Genomic DNA, 12,958 nt, shown 5'->3' on the forward strand with positions numbered 1-12,958 from the left:
ACATCAGCAAGTAATTCTGCAAATTGCTTTTGAAGATGAGGCTTCATTTACTCCAGCATGTGCAGTCTGATGGAGTGGATTAGTGGGTGTGAACTGAAATAGTAATTTAGGCTTTTTTTGTGTGTGTGTGTGTGTCTTTTTCTCTGACTGTTCTTATCAGATACATCTCTATATTCTTGCAATAATTTTGAAGAGGCCAAGACTGTTCTGTTTAATTGTCATTGGTGAAAACTTGGTGTGTGTATATAATGGCATTTACATCCATGTCTGTTACTAAAATGCATTTTTTTCATTGTTTTTTGTTGTTGTTGTGGAGCTCATTTTTTAGATCATGATCCAGAACCAGCTTGCAGCATGGCCGCACAATTGGGAGGGGTGGGGTAGGGGTAGGGAAGAGATGTGCAACCGGGGTAGAAAAAGAGGCAGTCTGAGTTTAGATTGACTTTAATAGAGTTAAGAAACAGTATCCTCAGATTGACTTTAATAGAACCAATTCACATTTAAATGAATAGTTATGTAATGTGATAGCCAGGCGTAAAACAGTTCGCTAATACTGATAAGTACCTTCAGTAGGAAAAGAAAGAGGTCCAGGCACTCAACTAATGACGATTAGAATGATTTTATTGATAACTCCTTTTTTTTTTAAAGTTGCTTGTTTTTATGCCAGCTGAAAGTGCTTCTTTTCTTCTTGAAATATATGTAATATTTTTATAAAATCTGTCAGTATTTGCCCAGTGAGGCTGTGGATTTCCCCTCCATGGAAGCATTCAAGGCCAGGCTGGATGGGGCTGTGAGCAACCTGCTCTATAGGGAGGGGTCCCTGCCTGTAGCATGGGGTTGGAACTGGATGGTCTTAAAGGTCCCTTCCAACCCAAACCATTCTGTGATTCTGTACAAAGATGACAGCTATCTCCCTGCTTCTCACAAATCAAACCTTTGAAGTAGACAAGAAAAAACCCTACAACCATAATAAGCCATTACTTCAAACAGATTCTATATGCAAAATAGTTTGATCAAGATGTTTTATTAACATGAAAACGTTGAATATGAATTATCTGTGAATTTTTGACTGTGTACACCATTTTTTTTTGTTAATGAAAACAATATTTCAGTACAGCACAACAGCTCCTATAAACAAAAGACAGATGCTAAGCACCCCCTAATTTACTAATCTAACAAAAATACTCAACAGGAAGCAACACAACTTCTAAAGCATGTGGAGCAATTATTTCATTTTATTCTTATTTGGAAAACTGCACGAGTCCAAACCTGTTTCAGCTGTTTTTTCCCCATATAATTTCTGTTCTCCAAATAGGTTTTACCATATCATGTTGATGTTTAATGCTGTATTTCTTTAAAACAGCCCCAAACTCTGGGGCACGGGGATTTTCTGGCATCAAAGCTGATGTATTTGTTTGTTTTAGATAGCTTTTCTGCATTTGGCATAGTGTTGAAAATACTGTGAAAAATATTCAGACAGTGCAAGGAAATTTGATCAGTGGTTGGAAAGTGAAAATGTAAAGTATTCAGTCTTCACTTTGGCCCAGCAGTACGTCTGATGTGGGCACATTGCTATTGACACTGGAAACGTTATGCATTCATCACATAGAGCAAAGAATTTTAGCATGAATAATTCAACTAACGAGAAATGGTCTATACTAAGTTATAAATCCTGATAGATTTCCACTGAATATCACTACAGGTGTGACATCAGATTCCATTAAGCTGAAAAAAGAAATGTAACAAGGAAATGGATGTGGCTCTGGGTAGCCTGGTCTGGTGGTTGGCAATCCTGCACTTAGCAGGGGGTTGAAACTGGATGATCATTGTGGTCCTTTTCAACCCAGGCCATTCTATGATTCTATGATTCCATGAAATTTCAGCTGCTAGGAGCATTTCTGTACTGAAAGGTTTGTGTACAGAAGGCTAAGGTTGTAGCATACAGTGTCTCCTGTCTTGCTAGGTTTATAGCAGGGGAAGTCCACTTTGTTTACTCCAAGATCTGTGACTAATAGAGAAGCAACAGTTGATGCACATCTTCAGGGCATAATTTACTGTTATAGGAACATATAATGCATAAACCAGGAAGTACTGAATTACGGAGTTACTGTTATTGTAGATGTACCTCTAGGCAGATTTTATTGATCATAAAAAGGTGAATTCGAGTGAAAAGCATTAATTTAGACCACTTAAGAAAATAAAGTAGCAAGAGGCTGCAGGAACTGCCTGAGTTGGGACAGATTTTTGTCTGTCTTCTGGAATCAGTTACTTGATTCTCAGTGCATGTGTTTCATGTGGATTAACCTGAAAAGACACAGCTAATAAGCGATGAGTTTGGTATTCTCTTACCAGGCAGTTGTGGGCAACAAGTAGATACCTCAACAAGGAAATGCATAGTGAATTTCCACATAGATAGAAGCAACACTGTATAAATACATTAATAGAATATGAGTTAAATTCCAGGGGTTGGATTTGATGATCCTCATGGGTCCCATCCAACTCAGTATATTCTGTGATTCTAGTTGAATATGGAGTACATGCAATAGGAAATAATTTTGTGCTTAGTGAGGAAAATACACTCGTACTTCTGAGAGTATTTCACTGAGAAGACAGCAAAATCACATTATTCCTGTAGGGAGCTTTACTGCTTTGTGACATGTAAATGATTAAACAGGGACCGCACACTTGCTTGGCGCTGCTGGTTCTGGTTAAAGACCATTATTTGCCAACTAATTTTCTTATCTGTTTTTCTTTACCTATGGAGTAACTTTCATTGCTTAAAGAATAGTCATAACCCTTGGATTTAAGGATATTAGTTGTTTTTGTGTCTTAGAAGTGTGAGAATGGAGTAAGTGGAGTAGCAGACTTATTTGTATATTATAATTATATCAACTTCAGGAGCTCTATTTTTTTCCCCACAAACATGGAACATTCATTTCTTGGGTAACCGCTTTAAACCCAGTCCAACTGGTAGAAGCTAAGGGGTCATTACTGTTGTTTGTCATTTTACCCCTCATAATATCTCCGCATAGCTTATCTATACCATGTATACTATGTACCTGCCTTTCTTCCTTAACTGCCTCGGTTTGTTTACACCTACTTTGTCTGGGCTCTAACTGAACTGTAAGATCATTCAACAGGAACTGTTCCCACTACGTATTTTTAATGCCTATCACAATAGGTCTCCAAACGTCTTGTTGTCTCTCCTGTAATGTAAACAATAAGAAGTTAATCATTGTCAAGGACAGACTTCTTTTTTTTTCCCTCTTTTTAGTGGCATATGTGAAGTTTGCTTATTTTGGATTCAAATCTGCTGCATTTAAAGTGATCTGCTTGCTTAGCCTGCTGAACGTTTCTTTAGAAGTCTAATGTAAGGAAGTCTAATAAGCTATTGGCCCTTCACTGAGGTGACTTTGGTGATACTGTGCAGTTCTTGGAAACTTTGTCCAAGCAGCAGCTTTCCCTGGATAAACACAGGAGATGCTCCTGGCCAATACTTTAAATTCAGTAGCTGTTTAAATTGTTAAATGCTTTAAAGAAGCAAATGAAAGAGGAGCTATTAGTAGGGCCTAGGCAGATGCATTTTCTGCTCCAGTTACACCACTGTCCCTCATGTGAGGAGCACACCTTGTATTACCATAAGATCAGAGACAGTGGATGTTTTACCATTTGCAACCATAATGTAGCGTGTGTTATTCTACTCTTTATTTTACTCTTTCTTGGCTAGGCTGGGCTAAGACTTCAGTGAATTCCTTTAGTAAGCAAAAGTGATCCTCTGTGTTTGGTAGCCTGACAATGTGACTGCATCATTCAGACATGACATGACATAAAGTAGTGGGGAAAGGCTATATCTCTGGTGCAGTGAGCCTCCAGGCATTTTAGCCGGGCAGTTTAGTTGGGTAATATAATGGTATTTTGATCAGAGGCTGTAGTCAAGTCCAACTTGTCTGTCATAGATAGTGTGAACAGACTCCTGTCTGTGAGTACGGCAATGAGCAGGTGCAGGAAGGCTCTTCATTTCCTGGAGAATGCAGAGATCAGGTATGGGTGGCATCATAAACAGCTCTCTGCTGGTAGGGGACACATCTGCTGAACTTAAATCTACTGTCAACACTTAACCAAGTAGAGAGTGCTTTCCAGTGCGTGGTTGTCCTGCAATCACTTGAGCCAAAAGAGATCATGTTCTCCGTATGTTGACTGGAAAGCTTGTAGTATAGTGTTGTGATTCTGAGTTGTCAATGGCATTATCAAGTCAAACTTGTGACAAACTACTGTGCGTGCAAGTAGAGTAGAAATTGCTATTCCTGCTTGCTTTTCTGGACTGGAAAAGGAGAGAGGGACTGTGTTTAATTGTGGATGGTGCCTTGTGGGGGGGTTGTCTTCTGATATCTTTCAACTACCTTTTGTCAAAGCTCAGAAAGAGTGTCCTGGGGAAGCAATGCGGAATGCTTTCTCTATCTTTAAACTTTCCTTTCACTGTCAGAGGTGGTATATCAGGCAAGTTGACATCTCATCTGACCTGATACGGCTTTCTTATGCAATTTGTTCTTATGTAAGTAATCTGGCTTCCGAGTAACCTGAAACGAAGTTGTCTCATACGCTACCTCTCCTTGAATACAGCTTCATTAATTTACACATACTATATGCAGTAGATCAGCATTGCAGCATCCCAGAACCTGATCACTGAGTGCAGAACTAGAGCTGTCTTTATAATTAAAGACTTACCAAATCACCTATGTGTTACACAGTGCTGTTGAGAGTATCGAAACTGCTATTCTGATCAAATAAAAACTAATACAAACTACTGCTGACATGTCTTTATAGAATGTGAAAAGATGTATTTCCCATTTGAAGGATAACAACAAAATCTGTTTTAAACATAAAGTACTAAGTGTCAACGTTAAGATCTAACAGGGATCTATTATGCTTACTTCTCACATTTCTTTGAGATACTTTGATTGTTCCTTAGCAGACACTGGAGAATGGACTACTTACAATAATACAGATGTATTGGTATTAAAATGAAGAACATTAAGTGTTTGAGGGAGCCTTTACATTTCACAACACTGCTGTTTCTTGAGAGTATGTTGATAACTTACATCTTTTAATTCTTTGCAGTTATCTGTAATTGGGTTGATAAGAGAGTGCTGTCAAAGGCAAAGATGGGACATACAGAATGGGGCAGTTCAATTTAACAAATAGTCATGGCTACCCAGTTTTTGAAAGTATGGATTTCAATCAGTGCTGTAAATAAAATTTTTGTCTTACAGCTAAGATAGAGATATTACATACAGCTTCACATAGGTGGCTAGAAACTGGAAAGAATTAATGTTCTGTAAAGTATGTAAAGCAGCATAAGAATCATTGGTAACTGTTTACATGCTATTAATAATTAGCAGCCTTCATACTGGTCAGTTAGGAATGAACCACACATTGGGTACAATAGGAACTCAACTCCATACAGTTGGGTTCGAATTACATTTGGCTTGGACAATAGGGCATGACTGGTGCTCATTTGAGTTTCTGCCATTGTAAACAATGAGATGTTGGAATGTTTCATTTGTTTATTGATTTCTTTATTTGGACAGGTGCAGGTTGATCATATAAAATATACTTTTTATTCCAATATAGTCAGACAAGAGCTTAATAACGTTCAATCAGAGTGTATCATCATAAACAGCTTCTCTAATGGACAGATTGGAATTAATTTAGCCTGTGGCTTGTTTTGAATTTGAGTCCTGAACCAACTAAATTCTATTCTAGTGAAAGTTCTGTCCAACCACTTAGAAACTAGAAGAAAAAGAGCTATCTTGTATGATTCTGATTCATTTCTGTTTTTCCGTACTAAGTTTCTTTTTTTGTTAAAAATTGCATGCACATCTATGAGGTTGATTCTGCTAATGTTAATGGGGCTCATCCATGAGGAGAGGGTATTCAGATCTCATGGTTAAGGCTCATTCTCCAGGGTTTAATTTTCTTCAGCTGTATGGAACCTTTCCTTTAGTACTCCAAAGCAATCAGATTCTATAATAAATGATGGGAAGAGGAAAAAGCTAGGAGGATTTTTACTGGGATTGTACCATAGGAAGTAATATTGCAGCACTGAGCATAAGTTAATCTAGGGTAGCCTTGACATCTGTCTTCTCCATCAGTTAGACACCCATATTTTTGTCAAGGGAGAGAGAAACTACAACAGGAGAATGGATGGCCATGTATCTTACCTTTGGTGGCAGCAGGAGGTTGAAGGTGGTGAACCTGTATGAAGGTACATACAAAAGGTGTTATCTCTATTTCTCAGTTTCTCAAATCATTCACGTCAAACAGCAAATTGCACTTCAGTCTGCAAGCAAGAAAAAATACCCCACATTCATTCATCTCACATGCTGAAATAAACCTCCAAGAGGATTGAGCAGAACTTATGCTTGTAATGCCCTAAGTTATCTTATTACACAGCACCGGCCTGTGCTTTTAAGTTGCAAATACATGTTGTGTCATAGTCTTTTCTAAGTTGTTCTGTCTGTCACCAGGTGGAACAGATTGGATATACTCAGTTTGATGGCCAAGGGTCTTAGTATTCCAGTTCACACTGAGAATTTGCTGTCCTTACTTCTCTTTCAATGTTGTTGCATTTAAGCAATGGCATGGCTTCTTTTCTGATGCATACATTTGATTCCTGTCAATGCTACAGAAGTTATGCAAAGGCATTGATGGTAGACTAGAGTTTCTCTTGAGGTGGACAACTGCTTATAATTAGAGCTGTGGGAATGAAGGAAAACCCAGCTAGCAAGCAAACCGTCACTCTCCCAAAAAGCTTGGTAAACTCATAAAGCTCAGGAGCTTAATCTCTGAACCAGAGTGCTTGTTATCTAATCCCCACCAGCTGTTGTGTACTTGGTAGTCATGACATCTGTAATAGAGCTGAAGAGCCTTTCTATATTGGTTGGCACCTTTACTAACCAACTGAACTTGTTTCTACTCTCATTGCTTGCATTTACCTGCTTTAAATCATTAACCAGTTGCTTAGGGTTTGATCATCTGTTTAAGTATATGTTATAACAGAGAGCTTGTGCTGCTCTTCACATGAAGTATGTTTTACGTTTGTATGTCTTCAGCTGGTCTGGTTTTTGCTATGCTGATATAAAAAAGGTATCAACTGAATGAATTTCCTTGAGTTCCATTCTGATCCAGTAATACAGACTTGAAGCTGACTTAGGAGGGAAGTCTTTTGAGTTGTACAGCTGAAAAATATTGCCACATGTCTAATAGACTTAAAATAGGTACTGAACTATATACATGTATCTGTTAACTAGTATGTATGGACTGACATATATTATTACAGAACACAGAATATGTGAGCAAGTAAGTGTGTACTGTGGAAAAGTGACTGTTTTCAGGAGTTGCTTTCAGCTGTGCTATGGTCGATGTCATTCATTTTAAGACAGCAGAAGACAAGATAACTTGCAAGTAGTAAACAGTGGCTGGGAAGTTACCTAAAGATCACATTTTGTAAGATATAAGGATAGAGAAATAACTCTGCAAACATATTCGATGGTTGTATCAAAGGAAGATCAGTTATTGTTTTAGTTTGGTTTTGTCAATATATGTCATAACACTGGAAAGCAGAACCCAAAGTATGAAACATCAGTTAGGTGGGCTTCAACTTTCTTAGCCTGGATCCCAAATTAGTTCAGCTGGTGGTAAATGCTGAGCTGTGCTGAAAAGATAAACTGTCAAAATCCAGAATAATGATCACATCAGTAAAATCATCTCTACTGAGTTTGTAAAAAGATACCTGTTAAATTTTTGCTCGATTTCAGTATAATCAGTTTTCACTTGGAATGCATTTTACTGACATGTTTATTATATATATGTGTGTGTGTGTGTGTATATTTATTTATTTATTTATTTCCCCCCCAGAATGGTGCTAAGAAGTTTTGGGACTTTATGAGGACACATGACAGGTAATGGATGGTGTAACATTACTTCCTTTTGTCTTTAAGTTGTATTTCACGCTATATTCTTCCAATGATCAAACCTTAATGTTTTGAATATCCCATTTTTCCTCCAGGTTCCTTTTCAATTCTAACTGCTTATGTAATGCAGATGCTTCTCCATTGCTTTAAACAGAATTAGCAGAAATTTTAAAGTCTCCACATGGTTTATGTCTTCCAGTGTGATTTACCCGTGCCTGACTTGTCAGATATTAGAGTTTTTGTACATAATGCATTGCATGTGATATAACGATGGAATGGAAGATGGAATTAAAAGCTTGAATTGTATGAAAATCTCTTCCTTGAGTGTGGAAATATCGACTGAGGAAATGACTCTGCTCCCATATACTTATATGCATATACATATAAACGGTGTACATAAATATGGAGTTGTGTTATTCATGAAGATAGATGATATAGACTTGAGTATCTGAGCATATTCCCTCACCTGTGAAAATACAAGCCCATGCATTGTACAAATGGGAAGGCTGTTAAAAAACAGTCTTAAGTTGTGGTCATAGTGTTTGATTCTGTCACTGGCAATTACTTGAAATAAGACATAGATTCTGTTTCATGTTTAATCATACACTAGTGTTGTGCTAACATTTTTATTTTCACCATCTCCATCACTGCCATGTTGTGATGCTTCAAGCAAAGCACAGTAGCTTTGCAAATATTTGAAACTTTTCAGACCATTCATTCTGTACAACAAAATGCTCTTCTAAGCACACGGAAAGAAATGGATGACCTCTGGTTTTATTCTGTCTTTCCAATTTTATTTCTCCTATAAAAAAAGAAATTAACTCCTGACTGTAAGGATCAGTTCATGCCAGATAATAACAATTAGAGTATGTATGAGAGAGACTCGGTCTCAGACTTACTTAATAATAAAGTATTTGACTTTTTACATTGTATAAATATATGATCTAGTCACTGAAAATTCAAGTATTGGAAAATAGAAAAATAAAAAGCAAAAGTAATAACTTTTCCTTGGAAAAAGCCTTTAGGAGTTTATTCATGTAAAAATGTAGCAAAGCACTTGTGGCAAAAGTAGCTGAAACAGTCAGAGTCATCTTGAGAGACGTATTCTTCCTGTGTATGAGGTAAGTAAATTCCTTTGTGTTTCCTGAAATTATTCTGTCCAAATCCTCTCAGACCTTACAGTGAATGTATTTTGTGTGTAAGCTCTTGGGGTGGATATTTGCATCACTTTGCTGATAGGGACACTTTCTGTCAGTGTAAAGATTATGAACATAAGGCTTCCAGGATGTCTATGAAAATATTAAATTGATGAAAATTTATAAAAGCCTGTACTGCTTGAGGTTAAGAACAGACAAGGGAGTGATATTTCATTACTGAACTTTACACTTGCTTTTGGAATTTGCCTGGAAGACTGTTCTGTCTTTGCACTCTGTCTATCCATATGGGCATGTGCTGGGATGTATGATCACGGATACAAAGGCTGAAATGATAATTGATTGCTGGAAATTTAATATATGCCTTGTACTTTCAAGCGAGTGAATCCAGCTTCAAGTCACAGTGCTAAGAAGGGCATGACTTCCAGAAGAATAATTTGTCATTACTTTTGTTTTAACTTATCGCTGCGTGATAACGTGTGAGCATATGCAACTAACTGAGAGGGGTAAATATTAAAGGATTGTTTTTCCATGAACTTCTTGAGAATGGTATTTCTGAAGGACTTTTGTGAACATTTTTAAAATAGTTGAGTGCATAACTGTATAAAAGGGCTACAGACACATGTCATGCCAGTCATCTCTGGCCACATAACATTTGTTAGCTTCAGATGTACAACAGCTGCCATCCAAACTTATTAGTGATCACTGTTGAACTGCAGAATGCCAAATGCTCTTGCACCAGTAAATTCATGGTAACTTTTGGAATCAAAGGTAATAATGTGAACTTTCTGCATAGGAAATCCATGCTTTTACATAATCTCTCTTTGTGAATGGAAAGTCAATTATTATCAAATGGATTAATCAAGAATTCCTTGTCAGGTCTGGATAAACTGTTTTACTATATCTTTATAAGATAGCTGTGATGCTGCTTGTAAGGAAAAGTCATTTCCATATGCTCAAGGCATGTGGAGGGGGATATAAACTTAGAGAGCCCTTGCAGGTTTAAGGGTCTTAATGAAGGATAAGTTATTGAAGGAGGAGTTTCCATGATGCACATGCTGTTGATCACAGATTCCCAGGGCATAAAATTAGGAAATGATGGTCTCATTCAGGAAGACTGTAGGAATTTCCCATATTTAAGACACCTTTTTGAAAAGTACTTTTTATTTTCTTTCTTTCTGAAAATGCTGTAATACCATTAAGTGCTCCTTAAATAAATAAATAAGCCTGTTTGTCTACATTGAACTACAGATTGGAATGCCAGATCTGCAAAATGTACATATAAGGGCATTATAATTTTACATACAATTGATACGTGCCTTATGACAGTAAACTGAGAGTTTGAGCTCTGGGCTCCTCTGGGACCTCAGTGTTTTTTCTTGTTTTGGATGAGGTCAGCGTAAGCCAATATTCACTAGATTTTTATCAGAATATATATTTGATACAGGAAAACGTTTAGCAAGAGAGTTGAAGTTATTTCCGTATAAATCTAACTTTCCAACTGTTGAGATGAACAGCTGATTAAATTTAACAAAGAGGAAAACATGAGGGCTGCAACAGTCATTTCATTTGCCTTAGGTGTGAGTCACCTACTGTAAACATCTTAAATATCTATCAGGAGGGCTCAACACAGTCCTCATTTATACATACAGAAGCTGGTGTAACACTTGTGCAAGCTGAAATGGTGCGTTTTTATTTGATTTTCCTTTTATTTCCCCTTCTTTCTTAGTTAGTGCAGATCTGAATTTGAGCCCATATTGTTAAAAACTAAGTTGCATCGTGGGAGGTTCAGGTTGGATATTAGGAAATATTTATTCTCAGTGGTCTGTCACTGGCACAGGCTGCCTAGGGAAATGGTGGAGTCACCATCCCTGGAGGTGTTCAAGGACTGTGGAGATGTGGCGTTGAAGGACATGGGCGGTGGGCATGGTGGGATTGGTTGGCACTTGGACTAGATTATCTTTTCCAGCCTTGGTGATTCTAGGGACATTCAGTTGAGTGTTGCTCTACCAGATAAATCTAAGTGCAGGGTGCTTCTTATACTAGGTCTTTCAGAAGTACTTAGCGGTTGGCGTTGGTGGTCTTTAGGGGGGAGAGTTGTTTTTTGTTGTTTTTTAACATCACAGGTATTCAAAAGGAATCTCTCGATTGGGAGTTAATCTTACTTCTGCACGCTTACAGTGATTTTCTGTTAGAAACAGAAATGGACCGAGTATTAGAACATAATCATCATGTCTGTAACAAAAATCTTGTCTCTAAAACCAGACTCACTCTCTGGTTATATTCCCCCGCTTCCTAATTTTGCTATATTTAGTACAGTAAGAGCCTGAAATGTAATACTTCAGTTTTACATTCATCTACTCTATAAAGCAATAGACTTGGTTCGTTTCAGGTTTCAGCAGCTCCCCTTAAACGGATTCAAGGCTTTTAAAAGACACAATTCGGGAACAGTTGAAGGTCAGTGTGGAGTCATGTGCTTTTGTGCTCGGAGTAGTAATGTTCAAGAGCAGGAAACTTTTAGTAATTGACAAGTAGGAGGACACCTTTTAGATCGGGTATAAAGCAAAATTATGGTTACTTCTCTATTTAGAACTATCCGAATGTCTCTATGAAGTACACTGCATTTAAAAGGAAAAAGAAAATAGAAGAGATTAAGCTGCATTGTTAGGTGAGTTCCTCCTAACCCTGTCAAGGTCATGTGACAAGAAAAATGCATTGGGACCCAAAAGCTTACAACAAAGGTCCGATGCACGTGCACACTTATACTTTGGTTGAGTACAAAACATGTCACAGTGTCACAGGAATAGTTCCTGACTTAAACATTCTGAAAGGAAAAAAACTTTCTTTCTCATCTCTCCCCCCCCCAAAAAAGGGGAGAGGGAAATAATAGTGCTGCCTTATGAGACTGGCTTCTTTGAAGGTAAGAGATCATTTCTCATTTAAAGCAACTTCTTTCTTATTTGAAGTGTTTGCTTAGTGAGGAGGCTGCAGACTGAATGTACTGCAGAGACAGCTGACAAGTAGAGCTTCCCATCCGTTGCAGGTAAAAGAGAACAGAGGAAAGAATGCCTGGCAGTGCAGCATGGGAGAAGAAAGGTGTTCTTGGGTGGGTAACAACAGCCCCACTCTCCACCCCATGGCCACAACTTGGGTTACTGGAGCCAGAGGCAGCCGGCCACTGTTCTGGCCCAGTGGCTGCAGCAGCAGTGCTGGAGATATGGTGGAAGTCATGTGCCCTGAGCATGTTATAGGAGCAGATTAAATTCCTTCTCCTGTTTCATATGCCGGATCGGTTGGGCTTTATGGAAATTTAATCCCACATGTATTTTTCTGGTTTATGTCCTGGTGTATTATAAGATGCCGTGAAATTTAACTCAGATGCTTTCTTTGCACAAGAATTATCACAGTAGCTTTAGAATGGGTAAAATACAGTCTTTTAGCATCTTTACAGCTTAAGAAAAAGTTGGTCTTTCTTGGGTGGCATGTGGCTCTTGTGTGCAGTGATACGTTCTTGTGCTGTAAACCTCCTCTGTCTTTGTAACATCTCCAGGGTGTCAGTGCTGTAGAGTTCTCATCATTATCTTCAGATGCCAGGTGTAGTTCAACAAGGAACAGAAATGATGAAAAGTTTAGGGAAATAATAGCTGAGAGAAAAAGTAGTGATGGCTGGACATGTTGGTGCAGAGGATGATGAAACAGAAGAGAAAAATTACTGCTTATCAGGAAAATGGAAAGGAATGCTAGAAAGTGGACCGGAACCATTTCATCTCATCAGTAACCAGTGACAAAACAAGAAGGAATGACCTTGTACAGAAAATATTTCAGATTTGA

The 12,958-nt window shown here is 37.9% G+C and overlaps 1 protein-coding gene across 1 annotated transcript in view; it reads left to right on the forward strand.

Annotated features, from left to right (window-relative positions):
• NUDT14 (nudix hydrolase 14) overlaps nucleotides 1–12,958 on the forward strand; it is a 48,243-nt gene that overhangs the window by 16,333 nt on the left and 18,952 nt on the right. The window contains exon 2 of the mRNA XM_072337943.1: nucleotides 7,918–7,961. Within this exon, the coding sequence (XP_072194044.1) occupies nucleotides 7,918–7,961 (44 nt within the window). The remainder of the gene's footprint in view (nucleotides 1–7,917; nucleotides 7,962–12,958) is intronic.

Source organism: Excalfactoria chinensis, chromosome 5 (genome assembly GCF_039878825.1).
Source record: "Excalfactoria chinensis isolate bCotChi1 chromosome 5, bCotChi1.hap2, whole genome shotgun sequence".
Lineage (NCBI taxonomy): Eukaryota > Metazoa > Chordata > Aves > Galliformes > Phasianidae > Excalfactoria > Excalfactoria chinensis.